The 12,117-nt window shown below is 36.1% G+C and overlaps 1 protein-coding gene across 1 annotated transcript in view; it reads left to right on the top strand.

The window, feature by feature from the left end:
- The window catches only part of LOC115891042 (DNA-binding protein RFX2-like), a 49,999-nt gene that overhangs the window by 26,429 nt on the left and 11,453 nt on the right, over window positions 1–12,117 (top strand). The window contains exons 5-8 of the mRNA XM_030911439.1: window positions 6,600–6,753; window positions 7,614–7,698; window positions 10,085–10,328; window positions 11,245–11,358. Of these exons, the coding sequence (XP_030767299.1) occupies window positions 6,600–6,753; window positions 7,614–7,698; window positions 10,085–10,328; window positions 11,245–11,358 (597 nt within the window). The remainder of the gene's footprint in view (window positions 1–6,599; window positions 6,754–7,613; window positions 7,699–10,084; window positions 10,329–11,244; window positions 11,359–12,117) is intronic.

Raw genomic sequence — 12,117 nt, 5'->3', positions numbered from 1 at the left:
ATCTTCACTGGCATAACACTTACTTTCACGCTATCGGCATATACTATTAACGTTTTATTTTTGGAAAAAGAACTTTAACGCGATATTCCCCTGTTGAACTTAGCGCTTCAATATTGTTCAACGCCGATATGGAAGAACGTAACACTATAGGCAAAATAGCGGTTCTTCTTCCCGCCGCTTCGAATGAGGCGATATTCACCGAACCGTGTTCAAATGCGTCATCTGAACGAGGTGATGTGAAACTTCCGTTACCTGTTGGCATTTAACGATCTGAAACTTAATCTTCCACATTCAGCGGCAGCTTCTTGTCGTCGATATCGATACGGCGCACACTGACGCAATACGCTCATAAAAAAAATTATTTGAATTATACCTCCCCAAAGAGATTTAAAGTCAATTGTGTTAATGCTGGAAATTTGAACCAGATCTGTTTTTCCCGAAATGCGAAAAGGGCAGCTTTCGTTTGACTTCGGTTTTGAGTTCCATTTTGCTACGATATCTTGACGTAATTATTGAAGTCGTCGTGAAATCTGAATATCTTGCCAAATATTAGCGTGTTTTCACAACTTCCATGTTGCCGGTCTTCTCAAGGCGTAATTGATAACTTTAACGTATTCCGTGGGTGATCCCCATTTTATTAGACGTTTCGGTCGGACGGATTTGTTTATAATTCAGTGACTTTGACCTGGCCCGTTTTCTTACGAAAGGAATGATTAGATGCTGCTTTAATCGCGAACCTGATAAAGCCCATAAATCATTTATTTTGTTCTGTTGCCGGGTTTATTATTGACAAAAATGTTGCATAATTGCTAAAATGTATATTTCGAAACCAATGAGAAAATAAGGTGTTTTGGCATGTCTGTTCTGCTTGAGTCAAAATAAATTCATCAAATGATAAAGAAACTTTGTTAGATGAAATTCTTCTTCATACTACATCGGACACGGACAGAATTTTGAAAAAATGAAGATAAAAGATCCCCATTGGAAGTATTGACTGAGAACTTAGATTTCGCGAATTTGATGCATTGATGAACGTGCGATTCGCGGTACGAGGTAGCAGGGGTAACCAGACGACGTTATGCGATGTATCGAACTGCGCGTTTCGCACTTCGTTACCAGTTCTTCAAGGAAGTTGAAAAATAAGCTCTGAACGTGAGGTTGATGAATACCCAACGATACTTTTCGTTGCTTCTACCCAGTTAAGATAACCAAATATCATATTATTTTTTTGCAAAAAAGTCCTCAAACTTGAGAATTTGACTGATATTTATCGAAGCTTTCATGCTTTCACTTTATTAACGGTTCATTTCGTTTCGATTCTGCATGCGTTGCTTCTATTCGTCGATGCGATTCAGTTCGTTGTTAATGCGATCTATGAGTTCATTGTCGATAAATCGAGCTTTCGAAATTCGAATTGCGTGAAATTGTCAATTAAGTTCCATTTATTTATATTTCTCCGGGAAAGAGATAAACCATTTTATGAAATAACTGAAACACCTCTCATCGACCAAGTACCCACTAACAGTGTATAAAAGCAATTTGGATATACTGATTAAAACATCGACCATAATTGAGACATCGAATGATTCACTGTCGGGCGTTCGGATGGTTCGATTCGACTGATAGTTAGCTATTCGAATAAAGAACCGATCCGTCTTCTGTCGACGGCAAAAACTATCCGTCGATACTGTAAAATTAACTGGTGTCGCCGGCGACATACCGGCGGCTGGCGGTCATTGGCACAATGAAGAGCGGCGCGGTCGAATATAGTCAGGGGACGACTTTCGAGGATGGGGATCTTTTTGTTGCGCTTTTACGGCCGCGTGACAGAAAATGTTAACAAAACAATAACGACAATGAACTGTTAGCACTATTACAACGACGCAGGAATTGAGATCTTAATGCAGGCTGTTTTTGAAGTAACAGGCAACGGTGAATGTCAAAGCCCATATTAGATCCTGACCCAAAACAAGTCTCAACTGTAATTACGAACGAACTGTTATAACAACAGGCCACGGAAATCTCAATGAACTCTCTTATCCAGCACCATGACTGGCTGGAAAGGAAAATATAGTAGAAAATCTTTACCTCTCCCCTGTTAAGAGGTACTGTTTTGCTTTGCTGGCTGGGCCCCAGCGAAAAATAAGTAGTAACGTGGAAAATTGGCGTAAAACGAATACAAGCAAATAACGGCACTACTTGCGATATTTCTGCTTTATTTCGCATTGCACCGTGACCAGGCGCGGTGAGCGATAAAATACTGGTAATTTTAAATTAATTGTAATTCATCATTACCACGAACCATTCGAGATGTAGTAGCAGATGCAAGATACAACCGAAGATACAAGCGATTGTAAAAACTAAAAAAAAAACTATTTTTAACTATTTTAATGAACGCACCGTCTTCTTATACCGACGGTCGCAAAATTTTGTCTCAATTTTAGCGAGCAATCCGAAAGCGGATAAACAGCTGGGCGACATGAAATGGTCCGGTGATTCCGGTTAGATAGTTCATGTTAACCGTTTAGACATAATCACTCATTGCATTATTGACCATGTTATCGTTTTATCGCCATGCTGACTCCTTTGGCTGATGACAACGGAATATTTTCGCCAAAATCGGCGTTTCGACGGATGCCTAATTTTATTGCTGCTAAAGTCGAACATAATTGGCTAAAGACCGAACGACAGCTCAAACTTTAAATGGCTGGCGGTCGCTCGATGATGACGTCTTCTGACATGGTTTTGAGGTTTGTGCTCAATATGCGGTGAGTAGATACGCTGAAGCGAATGAACTGTTGAAAAAGGAATATTGACAATTGAAAGTGGAAAACATGCGAAACCAGGCGAAGACTAGCGCTTTGTTTAACTGTATGTATGGCTGTATGGCCTTTGTAATATGTAACAGCCATCAACTTAACAGCATAATAACAGCAGCCAGCGACGCTGCTGTAACCAACAACAGCGGCAGCTACAGCGCCAGTTTTCTTACGGAAAATTGTTCGGTGGCCGGTGACTTCACCTTCATATGATATCTACCGTATGAACGCTTTAACTAATGTATTACGTCGACTGAAATGGGCTTCCATAATCTGAAGCGATCTAAAATGCGGAAATATTGGTTGCCTGACGATGACGCGAAAAGTATTGCGCTATATTGACCCGTGAGTGATGATAACATTGATGGTTTGGTGCTGGTGCTGCTTTACTATTTAATATCACAATATCATGGCAGCTATGAACGCGGGTAATGGTCGAAGAAACGAACTTTATTCGCGTGTATCCAGTTGAAGCGCGAAATCGATGAGGAGACCTTTATGTTTGTTAATGCGCGCCAGCGGCGCGTTATGTACATAAAGCGATTTCCACCGAGGACGACGGAAACAGATGCTGATGCTCAACAGCAAAGAACATAATTTTACCAGAAGACACTAAAATTTTTTTGAAGTAAAGAAACTTTTACGCCCATGCCGTGACAACGCGAGCAATATTAAATTCACGTAACGACATGAAGAAAATATTGATATTTTAGAAGAATTTTAATTTACGGCATTTCGACCGCCCTTTTTCAAACGTCGTCGCTCAAGTCGCTTCGTTGGCACCAGCCGTAACAAGGTTGCGGTATTTTTGATCACGAACGGCGTTTGATAGCCAATCCTGAACATCTTTTCGATTAGGCATATCGGTGAACGCAAAGGTATAAATCCTCGGTAACGGATGACGTATATACGTCAGGGCTTGAAGGTTGACCATTCAGTAAAGCTCATAGTAACCAATTTCTAAATATGACTACGTACGTACGCAATCGCCAGTTGAGCGCTGACGATAAAGCATTACTGAAGATCAATGCGGTCAGCGGACCACTATTAATTTCACGGATATTTGATTCAATTAACAATTTCAGATAACTGTTTTAAAGCGCTTGCGATGACGAATAATCGGTCGTATTTGAAGCCGACTTTAGTAATGTGACGGCTCTCGCGTTTTCAGAAAGGTATATTTAATGGGTAATCTTGACCAAACGTCCGGCACAACTATTTTGTCAACTAACCTCAGGCCTTTGTTTCTCTATGACGAAAATGATTTTTCCATTTTGTATTCAGCAAACGGAAAAACGAGGAGAGCAAATTTTATGGAAGGAAGGAAAATACTGATAAATATGGTGACTTTGTCTGACGAAAGAGAAGTACGACGCAGCCTCAATTCCGGGTAGAACTATTAGAAGAGTCGAGCGAAGCAAACATTTTCTTGCTGTTTGTACTTCGCCAATTAATTTGAATGCCAGATGCAAATTCACACGATAATTTCTTTGCTGGCGAAAATCCATCTCTTTGATAATAGCTGCCGCCAGGGGAACTTTATTCGACTATTGTCAATGACGAACGTATTTCAACAAATAAAATGAAAGATCGGCGTATTCGAACCGACGCGCTGCGCTTTTCGCGAATATATACCGGTAGAGACATAAATCAGGGGAGAACCTCCGAAAAAATTATTTTCGCTTCTGACCATCTAATCGTAAACCAGATTATTGATGCGTTGATGCAAACTTCCCGTGTATGTTAGTGGTTAACAGCTTTCTCCGGAATTACTACTGTTTTTATTTTTATTTGTTGTCTGCATAAACAACGCTTGCTGGTAGATGACAATTCTGGATATCGGTACGAAGACTTGGTCGATATTACTGATGAAAATTAATGTTCTTTATCGAAATGATTTTAATGACGATTGAAGCGAAGCGGCGTTTAAAGTTAGCGAAGCTTCATCTTCTTTTGGAATTACGAAAAAATAACCATTCAAAGGGTATCTTCGATTCGCCAGTTGCATTTCATTAAAATTATGGAGATCGGCAATAACTCGGTACCGTTTAACAACGCTGTTATGAAAATGGCAATATCGTCGGCCTTAACTCGAAATTCTGCCTTCATATTCTGGATTTATTTTGACATGGCACCGAAACAAGAAATTATGAATGGAAATTGAAAACTACAGTATTTACCTTTAATGTTATATGGTTACTGACCGGTTGTCGGTGATAAAGTAAAAGATGTATTATGCAATGTTGAAAGCCTTAAATAGAAGCCACAGATGAACAATTTGTAGTGACAGAGAACAATCATTTTTGGAAGATATCGACTTATGAAATTTTAAAATTGGTTATTTCACTTCGCGTTTATGGTTTGGCAGGTCTTATTTCGCTTAATTAACTTTGTTTGTGATAATCGGCACTGAGAGCTTCAAGGCTGTTTTTCTGTGCCTAACGGTCTAGTGACATTTGGAGCGGTCAAATGCGTTATCGCTGTTGATTTTATCGTGACTGGTCGATGCGTCCATTTCCGCGGTGAATTATCCACATCTTGGCGTTATACTGTTTTCGGTTGGAAATTTAGATGCGTATACGTATTCATCGGTAAAACAGTTATCTAGATGAAACTCAATGAATTGTGATTTCGGTCGATTTTCGATCAACCTCTGCTCAAACGATAACAGAATCAGCTGAACTCTTGAATCAAGGTAAAAGTTCACGTCGATTACAATGGCACTGAAGCGGATCAATGAGTCGAAACACGTTAGCTTTTAGTTACTTTTAGCATAATGGTTAATAAAGTTGTGCTAGCCAAAATAAATTTTTCGAACTTAATAGTTTATTTTAGAAATAAAAAACCTTATATAGATAATGTCGGTCAATCATTCTGAAAAGGATGACGCTGTGAGCTGACCAGCCAGAATACTTATAATGACATTAAGTTTGATGCTTGAAGATTAAACTGAAGCTAACGTATGAAACTTAATCAGAAAGGTAATCGATGGTAGCGGCCAACCGGGTAATCATTACTGAACTTGTTGATGATGGTTCTGGGAAACTTCAACCTTTGTTGTTGTTCTTTAGAGGACTTTCCTTTAAGGTTGGACTTCAAGATGTCCTTAATCTTTGACAAAGAGATCCTTCATATTATATCGCAAAACTAAAAACATATTCAAAACTTTTCTGAAATGTAAAGTGTTTTCAGGTATTGTTTGCGTTTTGTTCCATGTTTTTGTGTTTGAAATTTTTGGTGTTTTGCGGATTGCGCTTGATTGTATGAGAAACTTCGACAACGATAATTTGCTATTGAAAAAGCTCTGCGTATCCAATATGAAGATAGCAGTATCACTACGGAAACAGATAAACACTTTATTATCTGGAAGAATGACCATACGAGTTCAAATAAAGAAGCTGAAATTATTTAAGAAGTCTGTATATATTCCGTTATGACTGGATGATAGTACTATTTTAATATTTTTTGTTTTTTTTTTTTTTTTTATAATTATTATTGAACAATGGAGTATCGTGGCGGGGTTGATGACCAAAGGAAATGGAGGTAACGCAAATTTTCCGTCGCTCATCGATCTTCGCGTTGCATCTTCTCTGAATTTCAAACGTTTCCTTTTGATTTAGTGAAACTTTCCCGAAACAACCCTACTTTTAGTGCTGCGACATACCTGTAATATAAAGTGAAGTGGATGATCTGTTGAAGTGTTTGGGGCTCAATGAAAAGTAACATGAATAAAGATATTGCGATAACGTTTCGAACAGTATGAAGTATCCCCGATTACAGTCAAACAAGGATAGAACGGCGCGTTCTATTACTTTGGTGAGGATGGATAAGCGGCGTGTCAGTGTTGATGCTGCTGCATCGTGGGCTGGCTCGGCCTCACCACTCACCTTCGAACTGTACCGGCGCCTGGCCGGTTTGATGTCTGGCGAAAGACGTAATGTCGTCCATTGCTGCAGCAAAGATTAAGCGACTTGGCGCATTATTTCGAAATAGGTCTTCGGAAAACGGTTACCGTAGAACCTGGTTGGTAATACGACGTCTCGCTGGCTATGATGGGAAAAATGACCGGATGAACGATGAAAGTTGCTCATATGAAAATTTCAGGAACCGCGACCAAGCGCTTTAAACAGCCGCGTTCCTTAGTCTTCTTATTCAAAGGAATTACTACCTGATAACAATTACTTAATAAGGTAAAACCAAAAGCCCAAACTTTCTGTATGATTATTTTTAAATTTTACGTATGTTATGTTTATTTATGTTATGTTCTTTAAAAATCAAAGAAGTGATTGCCATACATTACTGACATCTGCAGATGCATGAGCAATAAATATATTTATTTTTTTACTTAAAAAAAAAAAAAAAAAATCTTTTTAATTTTTCTTTTAGAGGCTGTCGCTTCTTTAATTATAATTTTGGCTATGTACTTTAATGTTAATTATTTTGGGTACGCCACTGGATTTAATAACTTTAACTTAGTTATCCCAAGTTATCCCTTCACTGCTAAAAATACTACTGCCAAATTTAAAACAAATTACCTGAAACATATTTAAGATATTTACGGAAATCAGATTTCTTCAAAAATAAACACTCTGTATCTTAAGAACTGTACATATTCAGATCTTTATTTATAAAAAAAATCATCTTAAAACTATCCCTTGTAATTTTGCTACATACTTAATTAACACCCCGTATTAATATCCAGGTAGGTTAATTGGCGGTATTTGGTACTATTGTATAGTATGCTATGGAAACGACAGGTGACAACGGGTAAAAATATTTGAATAATTGTCATTTTCATAAAATTTAAAGAAGGTCGATACGGAATAATATTCAAATTCATATTTGTTATGGCTCGTAGGGAGGAAAATGAACTATTTTGGTAATATCGAATTGTTTTAGCTATATTGTAGAATATATTTTTGTGACTTGTGCATGCAAAGACGTTACTTAGATTTCGTTGCTTGAGAAACTCGAAAATCTCTTAGTAACAAAATTTTATTTCCAAGACATATTTTAGTGAACATGAAACTTGAGTAAGTTATTTATTTAATTTTACAGTTTATTTGTTTAAAAATGTAAGTCTTTGGTTATTACAACTCAAATTATATTAAACTTTTGTAGTCTGGTTATATTTGAAGAAAAAATATTTTTTATAATCTTCAAGCCGATTCGCCATCGAAAGTAATTCAGATATTTCTTGTTTCCGGTAATAAATTTCAGCCATTATTTACTTTTATAAATATTGATTTTATAAAATCTATATTAAATGAACAGTATAAAAGAATTTATTTCACGCCAGAATTATGTTTCGTACTATTTTTGTATATTTAATTTTCAATATCAGGCAAGTTGCAGTGATATTATATGATTAATAACTTTGAAAAAGAAACAAAAGAGTAGCAAACAAGGTATCTAAATGTAAATTAGAAATGTTTAGATTTGTCGCGAAACGTCGCAAAAATGATAATTTTTTCCTTTCAAGCCTTCCCAAATACCCACGATTTTTTCTGCATATTTGTCATGTCATTTTTCATAAACTCTTTACACTAACGTTTGTTATTTTGTTTGTGTTGCATATCAAATGACGTTTTTAAATGTAATAATTATTTGAATATTATTTTTGTCATATACGGAGTGTTGAAACACCTACTCCACTGGTAATATTTTACTACATTTTTTTTATCATTTGTCAAATTTTTAACTAGACTAGGCAGTGGCGAATCAAACTGTACGAGACAAAGTGCGTGCATGTTAATTTTACAAACAAAAAAGATCAACATATTCCTATTAGCATAAACAATACCCAAGTCCCATATGCTAATACGGCGAAATATTTAGGAACGAATTGGATGCAAAGCTGCCTTGGAAAAGCCACATCAAAAAGAAAAACGAAGAACTAAAAATTAAATTTAAAAAAGTGTACTGGCTTCTTGGGCCAAATTCAACGTTATCAATACATAATAAGATTACTACTTTACCAACAGGTTCTCAAACTTGTATGGACATATGGCATACAATTGTGGGGTTGTGCTAGTAAAAGTAATCAAGAAATTATTCAGCGATTCCAAAACAAAGTACTAAGGAGCATTGTCAACGCCCCCTGGTATTTCCGAAACAGTGATCTCCACAGGGACTTGGAAGTGGACACAGTTACCCAAACTATTACCTCATTCGCCAAGAGACAGGAAGAACGACTTCACCACCATATCAACTAACCTTGGAACTAGTTAATATGTGTTAGGGGAAAGGCAAATAGTGCTTGTGTACGCGATAGTAACAGCGACAACCAAAAAGTAAAGAGGCAACAAAGCAATGAGATTTTTGAATGTCCGGAGTGCGGTAGGCAGATAACATCACGTATCGGGCTTTTCAGCCACAGAAAAGCTCATGAAAGAAAACGCCTTGCGTGACCATCTTCTTTATGTGTGTCGAATACCCGTCAGCGAGTAACGGCTGTATGTATCTCACCGGACACTTTACGACATCGTCTGTTGAAATAGAAGGAGTTTTGCTTGCCGTCGGTGAGAACCAGCCCCTGACAGCCCACCTGATGAAGGGTAGGCCCAGAAACCGGTTGTGTGAGTGGAGCTTGGTTCCCCCCTTTACGACAAGCAAAACAATTTTCTTTTTACTTTTTATTTTTATATTTTTTCTCTACTTTCGATTTTTCGAAATTAGAAAAAATACACAGCTAAAGACAAGAAAATATTATTTATTAGTAATATGGAGACATGATATGACACTGTTTAAGTGCTAAACATGTCTGCATACAATAAGATTGGCATATACAGAGTGTCCCATTTCAGTTACAAATGTGCGTTAAGTCACTTGTTAGTAAAAACAGAACATAGCGGTTATTTGAAAATGTTGAAATTGAAAATGTTCAATTCATGATTTTACCAATGCTTATTCAAGATCATGTTTTTTACACAAGTTTTATTTTTTATCTCAAAAACTATTCGAGATAGGTATAGGTTAGTATAATAGAAAAATTATGAAAATCTAAAGTAGTTTCCAAAAATGTAATAATATATCGGGTGTTCCAGTTAAAGTAATATGCTACCATTTTTCAAATAATGCGGCAAAATTGTAAAGCTAAAAATATTTTAAATAGATTTTTTTTTTTTTTTTGTAAAAAAAACAAATTTTCAAAAAAAATCTATCACCGGTTCTCTAAAAACTATATATAACGTATAACGTACCATCCTGGAATCACCCTGTATAACTATATCTTAGTATTTAATAGAATGTTTTTTCATACTTAGGGCCTATCCAGTGTACACTGTGGGAGACTCCACCACCTTATATCCCATAACGAACGCCGGACAACCTCAAGGGCAGTACTACGCGACAGCAACGCCAACCAATGCCGCTCCCAACTCGACCACCGCTGTGACCGGTACGACCGTGGGCTATACCGCCGCCACTGGACAGTACGTCGTGCAACATACGGTTGATCCTGAAGCTCTGATACCCTCTACTAGAATAGGTGCACAAACTGGTAGTGCGGTAAGTATGTCAGGATATGTTGTTGAAATATAATGTATTTTGTGCTCGTCTAAAGTATAGTTATTTGAAGAGCAAAATATGGAAATGGTCTAATATGTGATATTTTTTCAAATTTTATTGAATTTGTTATGATTTAAGGTTAAATATTTTTTAATGAGGAATTAGAAAATATTAATAAACTTACAAATTATTTGAGATATTGACTTATTTTAAATATTTTTTTGTTTATTTTAACGCTCAGTTAAAAAGAAACATAAAGGTACTTTTTACATATTTTGTTCTTCAATTGTTTGTGTAAACTATGTATGTAATGCTTATATAAAAGTTGACATAATCATAAAATCTTTCATTATACAAAAAAAAAATTGTATAAAACTATTAAACCTCATGTGGAGATTCAACATCTAGTATATAATATCTTATTTTATTCTGAGTTAAAAATATCTTATAAATTCTCTTTGGGAAAGAACAGTTTATAGTAGAATATTTTAGACAGGTTTTGTTTTTTCAAACTACTTAAATTTTTGTTTTAAATTTTTGAGGTTTGGACTCGAAAGACAGATATTACTGTTAATTGTTTTTTTTTCAAATATTTTTATTCTTACATTTTTTAGTTGTTTAATTTTTTTTTAATATCGTATTTATCTAATATTAAATTTGCATGTGCCATTAAATATATACCGTATGATCGAAAAAAAAACGGCGTCAGCGATGGCTATGAAATGAAGATCTGTGTCATTTTATATGTAAATTCATATGAGAAATGTCGATTTCCGTTCGTCATTTCCCAGCCAACTGGACGCCTTTTTGCCTATCATATGGTACATAGTGTGCAAAATTCTTGGATACCTACGTATACATTGGCATGTTAAAATTAACCGCTTTCCTTGCTCTGATTACTAACTTGGGTGTACAGGAATATGTCGCTACTACCGCGGGACAGTCCACGGGTCAGGTGGTAGCCGTAAGTTCCAACGGTGAAGAAGTAGGATCTCCATTGGGGCATGCTACTAGAGTATCTCCTGCTACTGTAAGTGTTTGTTTAGAGGTGTGTATCCATATGATAAGACTGCAACACTATTTTATTCACGTACACATAAAACCGGTTTGTTACATTTTCTAGCGATTGACAGATTACGATAATTCTGCACGCACCATTATCTAGTAGATAGACTCTATGTGGAAGTATTTATTTATAATACTAAGGGCTGGCAAAGGTTAGTCTTGGGTCGAGATTTCCGTATGTAAGAAGAGTACAATGCGTTTATAATGTACTGAACAAAGGGAGAACAGTAAACACGTTGCCAAACGTATGAAATAAACCGAGAAACTGTGCACATTGCTAAGATACGTGGAAGGGGATATAGCAGATTTTGTCGCAGTCGATCGATTTACTCAATCAGTACCTCTGTCAGTACTTAAAGTTCCAGGAAAAGGTGTACATTATGCATTCAGCTTCACGATTTAATTACATTAGATAAAAAAGTTACACGATTGCTAAAAATTGCTACATACTAAAAGTAAATGGATGGGTTGTTTAAAATTTTTCAATTGAAAAAATCAACCTTATCGAATTTTTCTTATTTAAACATATTGTAAAAGATCCGATCTTCAAAATAAAATTTTTTTCAATGTCTAAAGTGGTTCTTAAGTTATGGCGTGTTAAATTATCGCGATTACTGACGTTTTATCGTTATAAAAAAATGGACACTCTAACTATATCCTTACAATTCCATTTTAGATGCTCAGAAAGATATCTAATGATTTTATCTAGTTATCTTTTCGAAAA

The sequence above is a fragment of the Sitophilus oryzae genome, unplaced genomic scaffold, assembly GCF_002938485.1.
Source record: "Sitophilus oryzae breed Bouriz unplaced genomic scaffold, Soryzae_2.0 scaffold_944_pilon_pilon, whole genome shotgun sequence".
In the NCBI taxonomy this organism is placed as follows: Eukaryota; Metazoa; Arthropoda; class Insecta; order Coleoptera; family Curculionidae; genus Sitophilus; species Sitophilus oryzae.
Note: the sequence above shows the minus strand (reverse complement) of the source record. Positions and strands in the feature narration are given on the sequence as shown.